This window comes from Nylanderia fulva, unplaced genomic scaffold, assembly GCF_048542155.1.
Source record: "Nylanderia fulva isolate GAGA-0341 unplaced genomic scaffold, ASM4854215v1 Scaffold20, whole genome shotgun sequence".
Classification (NCBI taxonomy): domain Eukaryota; kingdom Metazoa; phylum Arthropoda; class Insecta; order Hymenoptera; family Formicidae; genus Nylanderia; species Nylanderia fulva.
This window is the reverse complement of record NW_028190264.1, coordinates 338,199-363,303: the sequence shown is the minus strand read 5'-3', so window position 1 is coordinate 363,303 and position 25,105 is coordinate 338,199. Positions and strand designations below refer to the sequence as shown.

At 32.1% G+C, this 25,105-nt stretch overlaps 1 protein-coding gene across 4 annotated transcripts in view; it reads left to right on the top strand.

The window, feature by feature from the left end:
• LOC114944038 (uncharacterized protein CG43867) overlaps positions 1 to 25,105 on the top strand; it is a 101,432-nt gene that overhangs the window by 6,878 nt on the left and 69,449 nt on the right. For all 4 annotated transcript variants that reach the window (XM_029319747.2, XM_029319751.2, XM_029319754.2 and 1 more), the window contains one exon: positions 2,667 to 3,940. In XM_029319747.2, coding sequence (XP_029175580.1) covers positions 2,915 to 3,940 — 1,026 coding nt within the window. In that variant the 5' untranslated portion in view covers positions 2,667 to 2,914. The remainder of the gene's footprint in view (positions 1 to 2,666; positions 3,941 to 25,105) is intronic.

The window sequence follows — 25,105 nt, the reverse complement described above, 5'->3', positions numbered from 1 at the left end:
AGACGTAACGGATTATTGTATTTTTCTCGCAATTTCCGGCAGCTTTCTTTGTAAAAAAAGAAAAAAATTATGTTGTAGATATATTAAATTAAAATTTGACCAAAAAATTATAAAATTGAAACTTTACAACTTATATATGTCTTAATCATCAATTTTATTTTAAAGCACATTAGAAAAAATTGGTTAACTTGACTACACCTTTCAACTAAATATATTATTTCGTTAATTACACATATAAAATATTTACATTAAATATAACATATTTAATGTAACAAAACGTATATTTGACTTCAATACTAATATATGTTTAACTAATATGGTAACAGAATACACTGTAAAAAAAATATGTAATAATATTACATAAAAATATGTAAAATTATACTAATTATAAATAATAAGTGTAAAATTACACGATAAAAGATAAAAATGTATAACTTTTCATTATTTATCGTATATAATTTTACATTTATTATTTACGTATATAATTTTACATATTTTTATGTAACATTACATATTTTTTACAGTGTAGCAATTTAATCAAGTTAACACATTTTTTTAGTGCACAAAAATTATTGAAGAAAATTTGTATTGCGTTTCGTATAAGACTTTCTTTTTTTCTTTTTTTTCTTAAGGATTCTTTATATTTCTCGTGCCTCGAAAGTCGATACTCCATGCAAGTTTTCAGAATTTTTTAATGCCGCGATACTTTAACGATCAGCCGGAAAGTCTTACGTCAATGAAAGTCTTCCTCGCAGTCTCGGATGAGGCTTTACTTATAGAGAGTATGCGAGCGAGCCCTCGGTGATATAAAGGGTGCCTTCTCGTAAGAACCTCCGAGATTGCGGAGGGCTTCCGTCGCGCCTCGTATAACGCGGAAATCGTTCGAAAGTTAATTTGAAATTTATTCATGGACACCGCAGGGGACCTCTGAACAACGCCTGCATACAGGGTGTCCCAAACCTGGTAAGCCGTCCTCTGTGGCTATAAATTCTTTGATCGATCTGCCCTTTTCTTTGAAGATATCGATGCACATAATTATTTGTCACGCAAGTTTTTACACTGAAAAAGAAGTCAACTTAACTAAATCGCTCAACCAAATAAGATTTTATTAATTGAACGTATATATACAAATATTTAAATTAAATAGAATATATTAAATCTAACAAAACGTGCATTTGACTTAAATATTAATATATGTTTAATTAACAGAATAGTAATTTAGTTGAACGGTTAACAAATTTTTTTCAGTTTAATTTTCTATATTATGAATTTTTAGGATTATATTAATCTTTCTAAATTGAAGAATTTTATTTGACAAGTCTATTTTAAATTAAGTTTCCAACAAAGTTTTATTTCCTTACCTTATAATTAGTTTGCAATATTATTTTTAATACTATTTTAATGCAAAGATTTTTTTACTTGCATTGTAAATAAAAGTGTCTATTCTCTTAGAGAGAGAAACCTGATGAATATAAAAGTCACATAAAGAAGAGGTCATTTGTCAAATTAACGTCAAATTTGTGAGAAGAAATTAGGTGATCTCGCGATCGTTTAAAGCTGATTCACAGTGTCATATATATATGTCACGTGTCACGACTGACGTGTCACAATTTATGTTACGTCGTTCTATTATAATATTTTTCCAAGAAAAAAATTTCATACTTATCAATTTATCTTTTTCTCGTGCAACAAGAGAGGAAATATTAATCTTCTCTATGTATGTAAAATATAATCTTTTTAATAATGAAAATAAATGTAAACTCTTTAATTTTTAATTACCATAGTAATAGAAGCATTCTATGATCAAAGGACTGACTTTTTTCTCTTCAATTTTTAATATTCTTGTTTCCTAAAATTAGTGTACACTTTGCTTATAATTATAAAAGAAAGCACTCCTCGTTCGCTTTTGTAAATAGAGATTATTTCAAGATGTAGCGACTTTTATTTTTCGACGCTCACGGTTCTTTTTTTTTTTTTTTTACGTTAAGTTTTCAATTTATGCTCGTCATCTACTTCCTGCGGCGGCTCGCAAAGACTGGAATTTTTCATGGGCGGACTCGTCGTCCGTGTAGTAATTGCAGAACGAGACGGGTTGCACTCATCTACTCCCTCCATCCGGTTTTTCATTTGGCTCCTTTTAACGTCGACCTTAAAATAAACTTTGCAGCCCTGCGTGCCATCTTTTCGCGTCGCATTTTTCTCATCCTTTTGAATATATCTGTCGTCAGAACGTCGAAAACCGCGGATTACAAATGATTTTAGCGCCACACATCTTGACAATAAAATATTCCAGCCAATTGATGAATAATAAACTGTACAAATTCTTTCGCCTTTTTACTAATTCATTAATATTTAATAATTAATTTTATACGAATGTCACGATGTGTCGAATGCAATTATTAAATTTTATATAACGTATAACATAACGTATAATATAAAAAAAGTACTGCACATAGGGTCGTGATCCGTATAAGGTTCTACAAACTCCGAGTCACGCAGTTGACACGATATCCCTGGTAGCAAAATTCACATAAAAAAAGATGGGTGTTCCCATCCATCGGCGAAGCCATTTTTACGATATCGTCTCTCATCCCTCTTTGCTTAATATCACCGCAGGGTTCCACAATATTCTTCTAAAATGTGAAAAAATATTCCTTTATTTTCAGATCGCAACGCAAGCCCGATGTCGCGATCGACGATGACCGTACGAGCGTGTGAGGTACCAAAATGGCGAGGATGAGCAGCTTCTGCGTCGATGCCTCGACGATCTCTCGCAGGAAGAACGCCCTGATTCGAGAAGGGAAGAAGCACAAGCGCGACTTGCCCGATGCACCGAGGATCCTTCGAGGACCCCAGGAAGCAGAAGTAGGCGGCAGGCAGGAAGAGGCGTCATAATAAAGGCGTAATAAACGAGATGGACGAGATACGCGGCTCGTCGTCGACTCGCCGTCTCTCCCAGATCCTGGACCCGATCACCAGGCTGGCTGGCGACTTCGGCTCCAGCTCGGCGCCGTGCAGCCCGCGGCTGGGAACGCGCGTGCACGACGCGGGCAGCGGGCCCCCGGGTGGCCAGTCGGGCCCGGCCACCGCCGGCGGCAGTCCGTCGTCGTCTCGCGCTGCCGGACCGAGCGGTTCCGCGCAACAAACCGGTGGCTCGAATCCGGACAGTCCGCGACTCTGGCCCCGACAGCTTCGACAGGCGCCCACGCCGCCGCCACGGCCTAGGCACGTCGTTACCACCGCCGCCACCGCCGTCAGCGCCACCGCCACTAGCGCCTCTTCCGGGAATATTAATAACAACAACAACAACAACAATGCGGGAGGCGAGATCGACGCCAGTATCGTGCCATCGCCGGCGGTGGTGCACGCGAGGGACTCGCCCTACGTCAACGTGCCGAATTTGTTCTTCCACAAGGATAAGAGCTTCGCCGAGAGCGCCAGGAGCGCCGGCTACATCGAGCTGCGGGAGAAGCCCAAGTGCAGTCCGTACGATTTCACTTCCGAGCCGAGCGGTCACGTGGAGTACGCGGACAAGAGGACATTCATTACCTCGGATTTGGCTTACGACGTCGGGAAGGAAGCCGGCGGTCCTCTCTGCAGAGGGAGGTCGAACTACGAGCCTGGGCCTTCGAGCGGCAGGGCTCACTTCGACAGGGCCTTCTCGTTCTCCGGCAGGCAACCGGAGCAGCAACCCTCGGTTGCCCGGATGTACGAAACAGGGAGATTGTTCGTCGATCCGAGGACCACCGCTGGTGGCAGCGTCGACTTGAAGAGGGAGAAGCTGGACGTCCGGCCCAGCTACGTCACCTCCAAGAGCTTCGACGGGTACACGACGACGGTGGAGGAACTCAACTGGCAGGAGAGGTGTTTGGAATTGCAGCTGGAGCTGCACAGGAGCAGGAGCCAGGCGACCAGGGTGAGGGACATGCTTCGCGAGAAAGTAAGTCCCAACTTCAGTTTTTACTTTTTAGCTGCACAAAGCGAAGAAGCTTTTCAAATTATCGGCAAACGAGATGAGGGTGCACTGGAATTTTCAAGTACTTTGGCTTTATTATTTTTATACAGGGTGCCCCATAGGAAACTGCTGGAACTAATCAGTTGTCATTTTTTAATGCATGCAGTTATTGAGAAAACAAAAATTGTGTTGGAAAGAGGAAAGTCTGCAGTTTTTAATGGATATAAATAAAAGGTTTGTATATCAGTTTATTTTATTGATAAAAGTAATAAAAAAAGAACTAATAATCACATAAAATTACGTAAACTAATGATAAATATTTTTAACAATGCTAGATTTAATAACAGCTATTTAAAAAACCGTCAATAACAGTAAAAATGACATGTTAGAAAAAGTTCTTACGAGTTTTTGTATTAAAAGAACAGAATTTTGTACAAATTTAAATGGTGTGCACTTTGAAAGTATTTATCATTAGTTTACATATGTAATTATTAGCACTTTTTTATTACTTTTTTTCAATAAAATAAACTGACATACAAACATTTTATTTATTATATATCCATTAAAAATTGCAGATTCCCTCTTTTCAACACAATTTTTTTTGTCTCAATAACTACATGCATTAAAAATTGACAGCTGATTAGTTTCAACAATTTCCTATGGGACACCCTGTATCAACGTGAAATATATAAGCAAATATTATAAATTAATTGCGAAAAGCAATTTTTAAATAAATTATTCTTTCGAAATGTTTTGCAGTGCAAACGTTTGTTAGATGGATCCTTGGCGTTTGCAGCTAAAGAGTTCATTGTTATTCCATCGTTTCCGAGTCTGTGTCACAAGGAAAATGGTATTATATATCGAAATGATTAATGATAGCGCGCGAAAAGACGCGGAGATAAGAAACACATCATTTATCTTGTTTAATCGCGTTAGTATTAGCCATCCGCAGTCGAGGGTCGATAGTTAACGAATCTCTCCCGTCCACGTCTGGAATTTCTCTCATCTGATATGCGCGGCATACGTTAAACAAATTACGCGAGGGGAAGGGAAGAAGTCTAAGTACGTGTGGTGCAGGAAAACCGAAATATATATCTCGTAGTTTGAATTAGTATGCGCGATCACGCGCGCCGATTTAACGCCGTCACTCTAGATAAGGCACATGTAGAGGCAGCGAGTTGTTCAGCATCGCTCTGTTTCTGGCTCTTTAAAATCCGTTATGTTCGATCATTTAACGGATACAGGCCTCCCCGAGCAAGATTTATTCTTAGTATTTCAAAAGAAATGCAGTTTTTCAATCTGATTTACGTATATTCTTTCATTCATACGTCATTTTAGACAACAAATTTTTTTATATGTGTATAAATTATATGTATATATTTTATATATTATATATTTTACATATGTATATAATTTTTATATATGTATATAATTTTTTATATATGATATTTTATATATAATTATTTAAATATTAATGCACATTGATAACAAATGAATGTACATACATATTTGAAGAGAAATTTGCGTTTTATATATAATTTTATATACAATTTTTTTATATAAATATTTTATATATACTGAAAAAAATTTGTCAACTTGACTAAATTATTCAACTAAATATTATTTTGTTAATTGAACGTATAGAAATATTTAAATTAAATATAATACATTAAATCTAACAAAACGTGTATTTGACTTAAATACTAATATATGTTCAATTAACAAAATAATTTAGTGTATATAATATTTCGTATATAAAATAATTTTATACACAGGGAGAATTTTCTCTTAAAAGTTACACTGAAAATTATGATAATCTTGAGATAATATGATATTGGAAGAATTTCTCTGATTAATATTTATCACAATAAAAATATGTTCGATTAATTTTACTATTTTTTTTTTATTGCAGTAAATATTAATCACACAGAGAAACTTTTCTAAAATTCTTCCAATATTATCCTGATTTTCGGGATAAATTCTAAGAGAAAATTCCCTCCGTGTATATAAAATAATTTTTTAAATATTAATACACACATCGATAATAAATGAATACATTGTACATTGAAGAAAATAATGTACATACATTTTACATACAATTTTTTCAATATTAATACACGCATACAAGCAAGGAGACGATGTGTTTAGGGAAGATGGAGATGAAAAACAAATAGTTGTCCCGTCCTTTGCTCCGCGAAACCGAAGAAAAAACCGGTCCCTTTCAGCTCGTGACGGTTTGATCCCTCGATAGGATGTTGCAGGTTCGTTCATACGTTCGTTAGGTTTATACGCGGCTTAACGCAAACAAACTGCCTTGCGGAAGAGACAGCGCGTTTCGCGAATGTACGGAACACGTTGACGAGGATATCCAACGTCAGGCCGGAAATTATACGTCCGCTTCGCCGGACACGCCGTAATATCGTCGACAGTTTTTTTGTGTGTTTTTTTATGTTTTTTCGTTGTTGTTTTACTAACTTTTCCACACAATACGTGCCACCCTGTGTTCGTCCACCACCCACTCGTTTTTCTGACCGCTGGTCGCTTTTATTTTTCAACGGCAAAAAAAGGATCGGAAGCTAAATAACCAATCGGCAAGCCGCATCGCGGATAAATGGACGATATCCTCTTCCACCAGGTACTGTTTTTACAATTGCGTCACGCAGGACAGATTTTACGTGACAAAAACTTTTCGCGATTTTTCGTTATCTTTGAAATTTAACGGAGCGTAATATATCGACGAATGGTTTTTCAATCTCTGACTTGCTTGAGCTCTGTTTATTCTGCATTTATATACAATATATGAAATGTCTGAAATTGTGCGACACTGAAAAAAAATTATTAACTTGATGAATCTTTCAACTAAATTACTATTTTAATAATTGAACATATATTAGTATTTAAATACACGTTTTTTAGATTTAATACATTATATTTAATTTAATTTAAAAATTTCTATATGTTCAATTAATAAAATAGTATTTGGTTGAAAGATTTAGTCAAGTTAACAACTTTTTTCAATATATTTAACACACAAAATTTAAATAAATTATTCTGAAAATATATTTAATATTTTAGTGATTATTATGTAACGTTGCAATTATTTTGTTTTTCTAAGAATGTCAAAAAATTGGTTTATCTTATGCACTTCTATGACACTGCCGACATACCCTGAAAAAAATTGTTAACTTGACTAAACCTTTCAACTAAATTACTATTTTGTTAATTGGACATATATTAGTATTTAAATCTTGAAAGATTAAGTTGAAAGATTCATCAAGGTAATCTTATGTATTTCTATATTGCCGACATACCCTGAAAAAAATTGTTAACTTGACTAAACCTTTCAACTAAATTACTATTTTGTAATTTGACATATAATTAGTATTTAAATACATTTTGTTAGAATTAATGTTATATTTAATTTAAATATTTTATGTTTAAGTAACAAAATATTATTTAGTTGAAATTTAATTTAGTCAAATTAACAATGTTTTCAGTGTATTTAACACACGAAATTTAAATACACTACATATTTGATAATATATTTGATATTTTAGTGATTCTTATGTAACGTTGGAATTTTTATTTTTTTTTTTTTTTCTAAGAATGTCAAAAAATTACTATTTTATTAATTGAACATGTGTTATAGTATTTAAAATTTAAATTTCATTAGATTGAATATGATATGTATTTAATTTAAATATGTTTATATGTTCAACTATCCAAATATTATTTAGTCGAAATTTAGTTGAGCTAACAACTTTGTTTCACTGCGTACGCAAGTATACTCGGTCTCGGTACATTTTCTCCTGCGGTAGATCTTCTCGCTGAAAGCGAATGCTGTTTATATTATCGAAGTGGGGAGCCGCGTGCCCCCTGAGCGCGTGCAAAATTCAAGACGAAATCCTTGATGCATCTTGGGGCTACCTTCCGCACGAAAAGGATCCCAAACGGATTTACGAGCTGAGGCAAAAGGTTCTCCCACCTCTGCGCACGATAATCTAGTTTGGAATAGTAAACTATTCTTTATTAATGCAAACGCAGGATTTAAAGCAATAGTAATGTACGATTATTCTCTTATTAATTTATATAAATATTTAAAGAATTAATATGAGAATTTAAATAAAAACAATTTTAATTTTGTGAATTTTAATTTTATATTGCAATATTGACGTCCCTTGAAATCCATATCGTTATTTGGAGGCTCTGTTGACGCGATAACTTATATTACTATCACCCAAGAAATCAATATTAATATGAGCTAGATATATATGTATACACATACACAGTGTTCGAAATCTAAAGCGGATTTTCCATTCTAGAAATTCACCGCCAAAAATTCATCGACATTGTACTTTGGAAACAAAAAAAAAATCGAGGAGACCAATAATTTTTAACTTGTAAATTGAAATAATTAATACACTGAAAAAAATATTTATGTAAAATTACATGATTAAGCTAGGTTTTTCCGACCCAACATATCATGCAATATTGATACTTATATGGAAGATTACAGATTATATGTAATTTCATATGAAATATTTTCAAGATTAAAAATATTTCACTGAACATGTAATTACAAATAGGAAATGTTAGTAATGTATAAATGCTATAAAATAATGTTATAAAGAAAAAATAGATAAATACTTATAAAATAAAGTTCTAATAAATTTATAATTACATATGATTTTTTGCATAAAAATAGTAATTTTACATACATTTTACATGTATTTTTACATTAATATGCATTTTCACTTTAAAACGGAAAATGGAAAATTTAAAATGGAAAAAAAATTACAGTGATATAAGCAAGTAACTTTTCAGTTCTGAACCAGTAATTTCCATGTAAAAGTACATGGATTTTTTTCAGTGTACAGAATAAAAAGAAGACGGTGTCTAAAATTCATTCGACATTCGTTCTGTCACATCCAATCAAAAGGTGAAGCATTCTGGACGGTATCTGTATTTGCAACATTATTATATATTTAATTAAAAATCGTATATTTCAATAAAAAATGAAATTTGTGTTTGTTTAATATGCGAGGCTTATCTTGGTCACCGTTTGCAGCAGATCGCAGCTTATCGCTCGTCGTTTTTCGATGTGCACGTGGTTTAACGCGCACGAGGATGCACGCACACCACGTTATTGGCGGATTGAATGACGAAAGGAGAGCGAGCGGAATCAATTGTGGATTATAAATAACGACCGCGCCGAGAGAGCTGCCCGTGACGTCTCATTATCTAGGCAAATACACAATACACATAATGTGGTATACCGGCAGGAGGAAGGAGAGACGCCCGGGTATTGTGTTCGAGCGAGCACACGTTACTCTATTGAATTCCATATCCGAGCGACGTGTGCTAACAGCTATCGCAGCAATTCCGTTGTACAGAGTGTCCCAGATCTTGCGGACCATCTTTCATTCGTTTAAACTCTCCGTGGGCCAGCGTGAAATCGAGCTTTCCCGGCCGAACATATCGGCAGAAAGCGATTTTTTATTTTCCAATTTCACTTTTTCATCCATTATCGTTTTCATTAATTTTTATAAACTTCCTCAATTAAAGCTTTGTTTTTTGTTTGCGCTTGTTTGAAATTTTGTAAAGTTTTGTATTCTATATCAGTAATTTACAAGTTAACAATTGTAAATAAACGATAGGAATTTACAAACTCGGAAAAAAATACTCGGAAATAACTTGACGAAAATTTTCTCTTAGATTTTACCCTGAAAATTATGGTAATCGTTAAATTTTATAAGAGTTTTTCTGATTAATATTTATCACAATAAAAAGTATTGATATGTAACACAATAAAATTAATCGAATATATTTTATATCTTACATATTCATATTTTTATTGTGATAAATATTAATCAGAGAAACTTATAAAATTCTTTCAATATTATATTGTCTCTATTATCATGATTTTCAGGGTAAATTTTAAGAGAAAATTTTCTATATATTTAAATCAAATATATTAAATATTTTTATATATTTAATTAATATGATTTAATATTTAGTTAAACGATTTAGTCAAATTAACCAATTTTTCAGTGTGGTTTTCTCAATATTTTTATTTTCAAAAATTAATGTCGCTTTTGTCGATGAATTTCTAGACGGAAAGTCCGCTGCATTTTGAACACTGTGTATATATTGTATGTGCATATGTGTAGCTCATATTAATATTGATTCCTTGGGTGGTAGTAATGGAAGTCATCGCGTCAATAGAGCTTTTGAACGATATGGATTTCAAGGGACGTCAATATTGCAATATCTGAAACAGATACATATATATATATATATATATATATATATATTATTTTGCTATATATATTTTTTCTCGCTTATAAGAGTTTCTTCATAAAGAAACTTCTTTTTCGCGAGTAGAAACTCGCTTGTCATAAGTCGGAAAGAAACTAAATTAAAGTAGAAATATACGACACATTTTTTAATATAATCATACAATATAGAACAAACTCGGAGAATACCAGTTTTGTCGGCTGCGGTCTTGTCAGACTTTGCGTCGCAGAGAGAATTGTTTCTCCCGTATATTTTTTATTGTATATAACATATTATGAGAGAAAATAATGTTTTTCGAATATTTCTCTTATGAAATGTGCAAAACTTGGACGAGAGGGATTAAAATATGATTAAATTGTCTCGCGATAATTTTATTACTCTCCCCGATAATGGAAAGTCCAATATCGACAATCGGTTTACAATTAAGCCGATTAAAAACGTACATTACATAACATCGATTACCGATGTTTCTTCTTTCTCCGGACCATGCGTTTACCTGTTTTCGCGCCAATGAGTTTTCACGCTAATGAAGCTTACAATTCAGCTTTTCCCGGAACCCTGTATCGATTTTGCGCTATGCGTCGAGATTACAGAATTGAAGAAGAAGAGAATCTTCTCCTTCGTATGCTATTTTTTTCGACAAATGTTCCTTTACGAGTGCTCGAAAATTTTTCGAATTTTCCGCATCAATTTCCGCGCGGAAACTTTGAAGAATTGACGGAAAGGGCTGTCTAACGTGAACGAGAAATAGGGACAAGACAAATAAAGACGGATAGTCGTCTCTCTATCAATACGATAGATAGGCTGCATACGCACGAATCTCCCGGGATTCCCAATGCGAGTCGGAGAACACCGGTCACCGGTTTGTTGTATTCGTGAAATATCTACCATTATCTTGATTTGTGCGCCTACTTTAGTGCGTACGCAATATTTCGATCGGTCAATTCGTCGATTCACTCGCCTGTAGTCTTTAATTTTTCATTCTAATGGATTACTGTCGATGGTTTTCGCACGTGTCACTATACCATTACACGATCGATGTGGTGCCAAAAACAATTGGCTCCTCTACTATTCCCATGTTAATAATATCGCTATTATAGTCTCCCTTATATTTATTTACATGTATGATAAATGGATAAAATACGTAACAAAAAATCAAGAAATAATATAATATAATATTAGACTTCTCGAATTATTTTAGTAATATTTTGGTAATAAAATCTCAGCTTTTTTATTCTTAAATAATTTTTCAATGGTTCGATTAAATAATTTTTCTCAAAATGTTTATATATGTATATATGTATAAGTAACGAGCATTAATTATATCATGAAAATCTCATCGTGCGTCGGTCCATTTATCATCATTAAAAAATCATCGTGTTGGCAAGCTCAATTAACTCACTTGATTTTATAAAATTAACCAGTGACTAAAATTCATGGCCATTTTTCTTTTAGAACGAAAAGAAAAAAGTTATATTTTAGTATTAAATTTACGTTGACTGTGCGAAAAAAATATTTAAGATTTTTTATATTTATCAGAAGATATTGATAATACAAAAATATTCTCTTATAAAAATGAACATAAAACATATAATACGACTTGATATTTCTACGATTTCATATATCTTTTTAGACACGTCTTTAAAATTCTCAATACGAAGTTCAGTAGAAATATGAAATCAGTGCACAATCTGGAAAATCAGTACTATACTGTTCCAATCAGTACATTGTTGCCCATGATTCTCTCGATTTCGGGGTAGACCCTAATCAACGTGATTCTACGGAAAATATAATCTTTGGAGAAATTCAATGAAAATATTTTTTATACTGTGTCTATTCTTTTCCTTCATTTTTTATTGTCAATCTATGAAAATCCGTAAAAATTCGCAATTCAAAATTTTCTACAATCTTCAATTTTAATTAAAAAATTATTATTTTTTTTTTTTTTAGTTTTATATTTAATGTAATTCTACATTGGATACGTATATTGACTTTTTGTATTATTTAAAATATATGCCATAACTTTTATTATATAATATAATTATAGCTTTTCTTTTATAACAATAATTGATTATGTTAATTTATATTATATGTTTTAAATTAGTCACGCGAAAGCTTAAAGTGCGAGGAAGAATTTACAAAGGATTTTATTGCATAATATAAAATACATGAGATAGAAGAGAAGACATATTTATATATAATAAAATTAATTAATATAAATAAAATTATATACACTGAAAAAGAATTTATTAACTTGACTAAACCTTTTAATTAAATATTATTTTATTGATTGAACATATAAAAATATTTAAATTAAATATAATATATATTTCATCTAACAAAACATATTTGATACTAATATATTTAAAGAACAAACTAGTAATTTGGTGGATTTGAAGGTTTAGTCAAGTTAACAAATGTTTTCAATGTATGCGCACGTATTAGGGAAATAGTTGTAATCACATTACATTAGAGAATCCTTTACAGCTTCTATCAATAGGTATTCCGTCTGTATCGTAACACGGCAGAGGAGCAAAGAGTACAAATGTATATACGTATATATGTGTGTGTCTACGCGCGTTTTCGTGTGGGTTTGATAAAGTAGTTAGACAGAGCAAGACAGGGAATTACAATCTGCAAAGTTCTCGTAGTAACAGGCGTCCGTGTCGGATAGTACAGTGCCAAGAGCCGCGGACATTGTGTCCAATTAGTAGTTAAGCTTACACGAAACTTCGAGAATTGGCGCCGAGGATTAGGGATTCCATCCTTTACAGCGGGCGCTGGCGATTCGAGCGCCCTCTTTTCGCGCAAGTTGTAAAATCATTTATAGCCCTCGAGTTTCGGTTAAGTTAAAATAATTTCTATATTTATGCGCGCCGGTTAAGTAGTATCTCGCGTATCGCGTCGTACGCGATATGAATGCCATAAGTTCGCTAATTCTCTTAGTATATTAGCTTTAGCTCCGGATGAAACGGACGATTCAATTACGCGACAGCGGTCACACTTGAGAGCACGATCCGTTCTAGAGTCGGCCATGAATTTTAACTAATACGTTTAGTTATGTAAGGTCAAGTGAGCTAATTGAGATCGGCCGGCTAAATGGAACGTCACAATAAATTTGTTATTATATAAAATTAATCATTTATATATTAATCATTTATATATAAACATTTTGGAAAATTTATTTAATCGGAACGGTTGTCGGAAAATTATTTGAGAATAAAAATCGTTGAGATTTTATTACCGAAACATTAGGGGAAATTATTTAAGAAATCTTGATTATATTTTTCATTTCTGCACTGTAAAAAAATTTGTTAATTTGACTGAACCTTTCAACTAAATATTATTTTGTTAATTAAACATATAAAAATATTTAAATTAAATGTAACATTAAATCTAACAAAAACGTATATTTGACTTAAATACTAATATATGTTCAATTGACAAAATAGTGAAAAGTTTAATCAAGTTAACAAATTTTTTTACAGTGTGTTATATATTTATCATACACGTAAGTAAATATGAGAATATAAGGAAGATAATCCGTTTTCAATAATCAAGTTAATTGCTATTTATTCAGATGCACGTCAGCGTTGTTCAATTATTGAATTTATCATATATTCGTTAGTATTATACTTTGTAAATTATGTAAGAAGTTAAAGAAAAATCCCAAATTTTTTTAAAATAATATATTTTCTAAAAATGGCCACTAATATTAGTATTGTTTAATAACTAATTTATTTAAAAGAATTGACGTTCTACTTTCATTATTTTTTGTACACAGAGAATTTTCTCTTAAAATTTATCCTAAAAATTTTGACAATTGTGGGATAATACGGTACTGGAAGAATTTTATAAGTTTCTCAGATTATTATTCACACCACAATAAAAAATAAATAAAAACAGAAATTTTTTAATTGTGATGTAAATATTAATCAAAGAAACTCATAAAATTCTTTCCATATTGTCCCACGATTATCACGATTTTTAAGATAAATTCTAAGAGAAAATTATCTCTGCGTAAAATAATAAAAGTGAAAAGTCATTCTTTTAAATAATAAATTTGTTATTAAACAATAACAAAAATGATTTTCAGGATAAATTTTAAGAGAAAATTCTGTCTGTAAGAATATATGCATATATAACTCAAAAATTTAATTTGTGTATTTTGAACGAATGCATCAGAGGAGATGCATCAAGCGAAAGCGATATTTTTCCTCTTGTCTATCTCTATTTCGTTCCACTGTATTGCAAGAACGGCGCCGCGACGTCGGACTTCCTGTCTGGCTATACGAGAAAACTTGGATGCCGCGAAGAAATTGCGTCCGAAAAATAGGAAACCGTCGGTTAAACGGACCTTTCTTGACTTTTTCACGTCGGATCGCGGTCCGTTGCATTATCGTTTACGGCCGGAGAAGTGCAGCAAAACCTATGTAGCTAAACTCTGTGTTAGCAAACTTTTCCATTTCTTTTTTTTTTTTTTAAGATACATTTCTCTAAATAAGATTCTTCAATAATGAAACAAAAGCGAAGAGAGATCTTTCTCTCTGTCTTGTAATTTTTATTTAAACAGACAGTCCCTTTCTCTCTTCATTGTTTTAATTATAATTATTTCGCATTTCACATAGTTTATTCATTAAGTTTTAATGGAAATGTGTATATCTCAATTAATGAACATTTTTTTGATGATATTAAGAATTTGATGTAAAACGAGCTATTATATACTAGAAAAGAAGAATTTGTTAACTTGACTAATCCTTTCAACTAAATTACTATTTTGTTAAACATATTAATATATGTATATTGAAGTCAAATATACGTTTCATTAGATGTGATTATTAGATTAATGTCATATTTAATTCAAATATTTTTATATGTTCAATTAAGGGGATGCATAATTTTATAAGTTCAAGTGCCTATATTTTGATTGACTGTACATATTGATAAATCCTTTTGCACAATTAAAGTACGTTTTGTTAGATTTCATTTAATTGTTGTGTTATATTTAATTAAAATATTTTATATATGTTCAATTAACAAAAGAATATTTAGTTGAAAGGTTTAGTCAAGTTAGTAACAAATATTTTTTCAGCGCAGAAAAACCGTGATATATTCATTCTTTTATCTTTAGAACCACGAGAAAGGTTTATGGCAATCGCTATAGCACAACGTAATACGTCTTATTGTAGTAAACTTTTTATGGTTTTTTAAAGAGGCAAGATATTAAATTCTAGAATGTCATTTCAAGAATAATCAGGAATTAAAACCAGCCTGCGTCGCTCTTTTCATTTATTCGGATTTACACAATTTTTCCTGAAAATACGCGGAGCGTCTCGCATTTTTCCTGTCTTTTTCACCCGTTACTTTCCGTAATTTTTCTCGGACGTTGACTGACGGTAACCGACGGTTATCGCTATTCGTCTTATATTATTTGCCGTTTACTTGGTCGCCGGTTCTCGCACGGGTCATGGAATCCGGGTAAATCCGCCTCGTCAATGTCGAGGTATGCGAGAGACCTGGGCGCATTTCGGCAGGGAATTGATTAAACCCGGTTTAACCCTTCGTTTGAAACCCTCTCGTGCCTCGTAATCGTAAATTGGGGCGGTTCTCGTACTTGTAGCGCTATATCACCCGTCTGAAAAGCGTCGTCTCTCTTTCCGCGCGCGACCTTCTTGAACTTAACTCGTGAACCCACTCAAGGAACGGATTTATTTGCGCACCCACACACACACGTGAATATACAAAATACACGCGGGAGCTTTCCGTTTATTTTTACACCATAGCGGATCGCGATATCGCGCATCTAATCCGGAAATTTGCATAACGAGGATCGCGCGCGAAGTAAAATCTCGGGAAAGTCCCCAAAATCGACGATCGATATCGCGACCCTATATTTTGATTAGACTTATATTACGAAACAGCGTAAATCCCGAAGAAAGTGTCCCGCAAGAGAGTGCCAGGGGCTGGAAAAAGCGTTTTCGCAGTCGTGCTGAGGGACAACGATAGGAGGGATCCGAGGCACCGAGGGGTTGTTCGACCTGACGTACGATAAAGTTCGCGTGTAACGGGCCGAGACCCCGGTTCTATACGGATGGACTCTTTTTAACCCGGGGGGTCTCGCGAGCTAGACGGACTCCGTTAATATCATTTGTCCGCCATGTCGTTGCTCATTCGACCGCGCGATGTCCTCTCTCCGGTGTATATCTCGAAATGTAATAAGTAAAGGCTATAGCACACGGATTTCCATAAAACGTAGCCATAATACGTAACATAAGCTCAAGAACCAATATCAGATCGTTTTAGATTTAATATGCTAAGGAAATGGAAAATTACTAAAAACTTAAGCATAAGAATTTCAATCGGAATGAAATTTTTGCGTACACGTTAAATTAATACAAAGAAAAACCCTTGAACTCAAAGTCGGTAAAACAGACATGGTCAGCATCTCCTTAAAATTCTAAATTAGGGCTATAGCACACGGATTTCCATAAAACGTAGCCATAATACGTAACATAAGCTCAAGAACCAATATCAGATCGTTTTAGATTTAATATGCTAAGGAAATGGAAAATTACTAAAAACTTAAGCATAAGAATTTCAATCGGAATGAAATTTTTGCGTACACGTTAAATTAATACAAAGAAAAACCCTTGAACTCAAAGTCGGTAAAACAGACATGGTCAGCATCTCCTTAAAATTCTAAATTAGGGCTATAGCACACGGATTTCCATAAAACGTAGCCATAATACGTAACATAAGCTCAAGAACCAATATCAGATCGTTTTAGATTTAATATGCTAAGGAAATGGAAAATTACTAAAAACTTAAGCATAAGAATTTCAATCGGAATGAAATTTTTGCGTACACGTTAAATTAATACAAAGAAAAACCCTTGAACTCAAAGTCGGTAAAACAGACATGGTCAGCATCTCCTTAAAATTCTAAATTAGGGCTATAGCACATGGATTTCCATAAAACGTAGCCATAATACGTAACATAAGCTCAAGAACCAATATTAGATAGTCGTTTTAGATTTAGTATGCTAAGGAAACGGAAAATTACTAAAAACTTAAGCATAAGAATTTCAATCGGAATGAAATTTTTGCGTACACGTTAAATTAATACAAAGAAAAACCCTTGAACTCAAAGTCGGTAAAACAGACATGGTCAGCATCTCCTTAAAATTCTAAATTAGGGCTATAGCACACGAATTTCCATAAAACGTAGCCATAATACGTAACATAAGCTCAAGAACCAATATTAGATAGTCGTTTTAGATTTAATATGCTAAGGAAACGGAAAATTACTAAAAACTTAAGCATAAGAATTTCAATCAGTTGAAATTTTTGCGTAAATTTTTAGTAATTTTCCGTTTCCTTAGCATATTAAATCTAAAACTACTGTCTGATTGGTTCTTGAACTTATGTTATGTATTATGACTATGTTTTATTGAAATCCGTGTGCTATAGCCCTAATTTAGAATTTTAAGGTGATGCTGACCATGTCTGTTTTACCGACTTTGAGTTCAAGGGTTTTTCTTTGTATTAGCTATACAGATTGAAAAATCCTTCTCCACAATTAAAGTACTGATAATAATGAACGGGGAACGCTGTAATTTCGCATAAAAAAAACAATAAAAGTTAAAAAATTAGTTTTTTATCGGCCTCTTGCATCAGCTCATAACAATACTTATTTAATACAAAAGTTCTGCTGTTTATTTGTGCACAAAATATGGCGCTCTCAATAGAGATGACATGAAAGAATAATACAAAATAAAGATGAAATTAAAAGCCTGTATCAAAAGATTCGTACTTGAATTCATTATGTATGTATATTTGCATGCACAGAATCGATACCAAGGCATAAAACAACAAAAATTAGTTGCAGGACAGCGCTCCCCATTCATTATTATCAGTATTTTTATTATGGAGGATTTTTCAATCTATATATTCAATAAAAAGTGAACCTAATTTAACTTAAAGTTGGTAAAACAGAACTAGCAGCATCCCTTTAATAACGTTGTAATTTTTTCTTCCGCGCTTTATATCCGCGTCTCGCTGGAGGAGAAAACTTCGAACCTTTGTATTACATTTTATTTGGATTTTTTTTCTTACAGCGCGAAACGAAATGAATACCGTGCTTTGTTAACGAAATCTGTATTTTTACATTTTCTTTCCGTGATTCCTGGAACCAAAATGTGATCACGAAAAATAAAAATAAGCTACCATAACTGAATTTTATCTGTGGAAACTAATATTTTTGAGCTATAAAATTCTCCGTTAAACTAATATTTTTTAGCTATAGTTTAACGGAAAATTTTATAGCTAAAAATCTTAGTTATCATAGCTAAAATTTACACATGATAACTCAGTTTTATGTATACAAGATCACAGCTAAAATTTAATTACACGAAGAGAATTTTCACAATATGATATAGTAAGAAATTAATGAAAGATTCTCTGATTAATATATACATAGTAAAATTAATTGAACCTATTTTATATCTTATTATTGTGGTAGATATTAATATTTTTATCGTGATAAATATTAATCAGAGAAACTCTTATAAAATCCTTTCAATACCATATATTGTCCCATGATTATGACGAAAAGAAAATTCTCTCTGCGTAGTTTTTCCGTCATCTTACTACAAAAGACAATTATTTTTTTCTACTTCAAAAATTTACATTTTTTATTCATAAATTATATAGCATAAGAAAAATTAATAAAAATATTTTTAATTGTTTACTTTTTATGCTAACGATTTTTTATATTATTTGATATAAATACATCATACACATATACATATACTATATACATATATGTGTAGGTATATATAGATAATAATAATGTGTAGGTATATATAGATAATAAACTATTTTATATAGCGACAGCTTTTGACGTGGACGTCAAGTTATTAGTCGCAACTTTTGACATCTCATTGTTAAATCGATAATAAGATTTCGCAGCTATCCTTCGAAAGACTGTCCGTTTGCCAAAGTTTTATTGCACAAATGGTTATATCTTTCTCTCGAAATCCTTGCTTTCTGCTTGTTATCGAAGTTATTACTCCTTCAGCTCTCATTCGCTTTTAACTTCGCGATAATATAAAAATCTTACGTTCGATGAGAAAACTTTTAGACTGAAATGAAAAAAGAGGACAATATGCTTCGGCAGCAGAAAGATTAAATGATTCGCGTGTTATGCTTATTTTTTTCACGATTCATCTATAGTGACTTGAATTTTCGTATAGTGTTTGTCGAATGTATAACCATTTGCAAACTCGTCGCTGACATGAACGCATAGAAAATTGAAAAAAAATTGAGACTGTTTGATAGAGAAAAAGAGGGGTAGAAAGGGGTTGACACAATCCGCAAAAATGGAAGGACAGGCTCCGGTGATTAAAAGCCCTTGGGCGGCAATTGATTTTTCTCTCGCGTTCATTACATCCACAACCTGACGACGGGACATGGTTTATCTACAGGGTGTACGAATATCGACGAGACGGTTATGCAAATTTATCGCGCGACCGTCATTTATTAACTGAATTAACAATGATTTCGCCCAACTGGTGCATCCGCGTGAAATAACATTTTCAATTAAAGCCGGAAAGCGCAGTCTTGCCCGAAAGCATTTAATGAATTTTCGGCGTTCAATTTCCAAGAGTGTTAAGGGGATGCTGATCATGATTTTGAGTTCAAGGGTTTTTATTGGCTATATAAATTGAAAAATCCTTCTCCACAATTAAAGTACTGATAATAATAAACGGTGAGCGCTGTAATATAAAAAAAACAATAAAAGTTAAGAAATTACAGTTTTTTTTATCGGCTTTTTGCATCAGCTCGTGACAATACGTATTTAATACAAAAGTTCTGCAGTTTATTTGAGCATAAAATATGGCGCTTCCAATAGAGATGACATGAAAGAATAATACAGAAGTAATAAAGTACTTTCATTGTAGAGAATTTTTCATCTGTATATTCAATAAAAAGTGAATCTAACCTAACTTAAAGTCGGTAAAACAGAACAACGGCAGCATCCCCGTAATATAGTGCCCGGGAAAAAAAATGCTTGGGTTTTTTTTTGTCTCTCCGCCGCAATAATAATTTTTTTTTTGTCGAGTATTTTTAGAACACGAATTTAATATTTATTTGTGCGTATACGAATTCTTTCCGTTTTCCGCGCGACGCCAAGACTCTGTTTCGATTGGAATATCCGTCGAACCGCACGATCGACCTAAAGCTCACGTCCGGCCGATCCATTTATCCCTGCAGGGAAAAACAAAGAGGAAAAAGGCTCGTATTTATTGGCTTGAGTCGCGACAGTTACATATTGCAACGCGTATAAGCCGAGCCTTGCGTGCGCAGCTCGTGGATCACGAAGTGCGTTTCATTGCTGCTCTCCTCTCTCGGTACTCGACGCGTCAAATAAAAACAGCAAATTGCAAAGCGTGTTTGAAAACTTCACGTAAAACGGATAATTATTAGGTCCGTGCAAAACTTGAGGAAGCCAAATGTAGCTTGAAATAATTTATCAATTAAAATAGCGATTATTGCTTTTTAATATATTTTTTTTATATATGTATGCATACACACGGAGAGAATTTTTTCTTAGAATTTATCCTAAAAATCGTGGTAAACGTGGGAGAATATATAGAAGAATTTTATAAGAATTCTCCGATTTATATTTACCGCAATAAAAAATATTAATATGTATATATAATAAAATTAATCGAACATATTTTATATCTTATTGTGGTAGATATTAATATTTTTTATTGTGGTACTTAAATATATATATATATATATATATATATATATTAATCTCAAAAAACTCTTATAAACTTTTTCCATTATCATATTATCCCACGATTATTATGATTTTCAGAATAAATTCTAAAAGAAAATTCTCTCTGTGCAGAAAAAAATAAATGTCAAATCAATCCTTATATCAACAATATACATAATTTTCTTATAAGAATTTACTACAATAAAAAAAGAAATTATTTTGTTAATTGAACATATAAAAATATTTATATTAAATATAACATATTAAATCTAACAAAACGTATATATATTTGACTTAAATACTAATATGTGTTTTCAATTAACATAATTTAATTGAAAGGTTTAATCAAGTTAACAATTTTTTCAATAAAGCTTAAACAATAACATTGTCTTATTTCAAAATTTTGTCATCTAAAAAATATAATAAAATATGTTATTTATATAAAAATAAATTATTTTCTATCCAACATTTTTCTTTTCCATTTAAGAAAATTATTCTTAAATAAGATTAATATTTTTCTTGGTTAAACTAAATGTTTTCATTCAAAGCAAAAATTGTTGCGTATATACAACTATATAGTGTTGGTTTGACGCTTCTTTTTTTCTGTATATATTTCCAACTTCATTATGCGCTTTTGCTGCATATTTTCTGTATATAAAAAAATGACCCTTTTTGAAATTTTTATTTTAATAAACATTCTCTTTTTCTTTTTTCCTCTCTCTCTCTCTCTTTCTAATTTCTCGGTATCATAAAAAGTATTTATCAACCCTTGCACTACAAGACATATATTTCTTGCTGGAAAACAAGGGGGTCGATATTTTAAATTAAGAAAAAAGTGGGAAGAACGCGCTGGCAAAAGAATATCCTCCGTTGGATTTGCAAGTCCGAGAGAGGAAGCTCGTTCCATTGTATCTTCTGCGAAGCATATATCTTCCGTAGTTCGTCTCGACTTCTCTATTCATCTTCTTCTCTCTTCCACGACTGCTTCCTTTTTTTTGTCTACCTCTCTTTGCGTTTACATATCGTCTGTCGACGCCGTCGAGTGCGACAAAGTAGAATTTCAGCACATGCTACTTTTGCTCTCGCGCGCACGCGATAAAAGCACCTGCCTTTTCTCTTTTCTCGACGAAATTACAGAGAAGGAAAGTAAATCTATTGGCTTTATGTAATCGTTGAAAGTGAGTAATAGTGCAATTGCAACTATTTGCAATACTAGTTAAAATGTCTGTGTATTTGCAGTTATAATGAAAAGCACACATATTTTAAAGGTAAATATGACATTTCGTAACAGGGAATAAATACAGTAATTGAATTTAAAAAATGAACAAGAGATACTCTCCAATGAATTCAATTTATTATTAAAACGAATAAAGAATATATGACTTTATATTGAAAAATGCTAAAAATTTTAAATAATATTTTCATATCTCGTAATATATTTTATTTTATGTGTGAAAAATGTTAATATTCTAGAATAATGTTTTAAAAATATATTCTACAAAAATATGTCACAACATGAATAAATAATTAAGTTCTTTTTATGTTATGCGTATGAAATATTAATTATCATAGAATTATTTTTTTTTTTAAATAATGCAACGCCTCTCTGAAAATGTCATTATAATGTATATATAAAATAGTTGGAACCGTTATATAAACCACATAGGGAAGTTTCGAAGTGAAGCAGAAGCAACGGAATTCTCTTTGGCAGCACGAGAATTTATCACGGCCACGAATCTCTCGATTCGAATCCAATTTTCGAGATATACGAGGCCACGCGCAATTTCCTTCGTTTTTCGAATACGCCTATATATATATACGGACTACGTTTCCTCCACTTTCACTTCCGCCGCGCATTCTTTCCCTTGTTTACCGTTCGGTATTTGTCTGTCAAAAAATGATATAGCGATCCACCGTGGTTTAGGTGAATAGAAACACAAATCTTTCCCGGCCTTATATGTGAGGCACAGTGTGTTTACGAAATTTTTCCTGCGCTTGACAATTAAACAGCACGATTCTACATTATTTTTATTAATTCTATTTTTGTCAATTTTATTGCGAATATTTTTCCTAATATTTTGAAATATTCATATAATTTTTAATTAAGCAATTGTCCATAATTTTTTATCATACCAAAATTAATAAAAAAAGATGTAATATATGCTAATATAATTCAGAATTTTTATTCTAATTTTCTATGCATATATTTAAAATGCACGTCACTTCTTTATTCGGTAAAATTGCCTGGTCGCCGTAATATAAAATAGATACGCGCTATTATCGTGAATTCTCTTTGTCCGGTGTGTTGAGAGATTTTAAAAGCTTCCGTTCCAAGTTCGATTAACGCACCCCCTTTGTTTTTTGTCCAAAGTCCTGCGCGCACAGCCCGGCCGTTAGTCTCTCTTTTCCTTTATTTTGTGAAAAAAAAGGTTGATCGTACGAGCAGATCCCATTTAGCCCGGGAAGTTATCTCGAGGAACTTTATCGGTCGGCAGAGAGGAGAGAGAGCATGCTCTTTCGCGCTTTGTTTTCCACTTATCCTCTTCTTTCCTCCGGACAACTATTTCCCATTGACAGCCACTCTCAGTTTTCCAATCGATGCATCAATAAAAATATCTCGCGATATTCGATTATTTAATGTGAAATATAAATACACAACAAAATATACTAAAATTGTTAAAATAATATTAAATTTAAGGGAATTTTAGACGCCCTTGTTTGGTCTGTTGTTTTTTTCCTGTTTTATCGACAAAATGTGAGGTTAGAGTAACTATACATATATCTATTTATTGGCTATACGGATTATTTGTTACCTGAAAGTAGAACACTTCGCCCTTTGTTAATATTAATACTTTAATTTGTACAAGATTGATCAATCTTTTTTCTGTACAAATTAAAGTATTAATATGAACAAAGGGCGAAGTGTTCTAATTTCAGGTAAAAAACAATTTGTATAGCCAATAAATAGATTTATAGTTTATCTAACCTCACATTTTGTCGATAAAACATGACGGAAATCACAGACTTCTCAAGGACGTTTAGGATCCCCTTAATATCTCGTAATTTTCTCCATTTTTTATTTGCTGAAAATTTGCTTATAACGCATGTATCAAAAAATGTAAGAAAATGTTTGGTAAATTATAATATTTAATTTTATTACTTTGCTACAGAAGCACGAAAGTGATCGTACACAGAAAGAATTTTCTCTTATTTATCCTGAAAATTATAGTAATCATGAGACAACATGGACAATATTGGAAGAATTTTATAAGAGTTTCTTCTCTGATTAATATTTATCACGATAAAAATATTAATACATAATAAAATTAATCGAACATATTTTATATCTTATAATAGTAGATATTAATATTTCTATAAGGGAAGAATTTTATAAGAGTATCTCTGATTAATATTTACCACAATAAAATAAATTATTTTTATCGTAATAAATAATAAAAATTATATTTATCATAATAAATAATATTTATAATAATAATAAATAATATTTATTATAATAAATAAAAATATTAATGTCTACTACAATAAGATATAAAATATATTCAATTAATTTTATTACATAGTAAAATTTACTATGTAAATTATTAATATTTTTTATTGTGGTAAATATTTGATCAAAGAAACTCTTATAAAATTCTTTCAATATTGTCTCACGATTACCATGATTCTCAGGTTAAATTCGAAGAGAAAATTCTCTCCGTGTACATTGTAACTGCAATATATTCGAAACTGGAAAATCGCACGACCAAATTTATCCCAGAAAATACTACCCTCTGTTGCTGATAAACAGATATACGCATTCCAACGTAAACAAATAAATATTTAAATTAAAATTAAAGATAAATATCCATGCGTCGTGCAATATGTATAATATTAAAAAATATTATTAGATTTGTTGATACTCCACAATATCGATTTTGATCGAATAAATCCCTCGCGAAATCTGTCTTGATGAAATTACAACGATACCTATATACAAACGTCGAATTTGCGATATTAATATATAATATATAATAATTTATTTTTTCATATATAATAATTTATGCT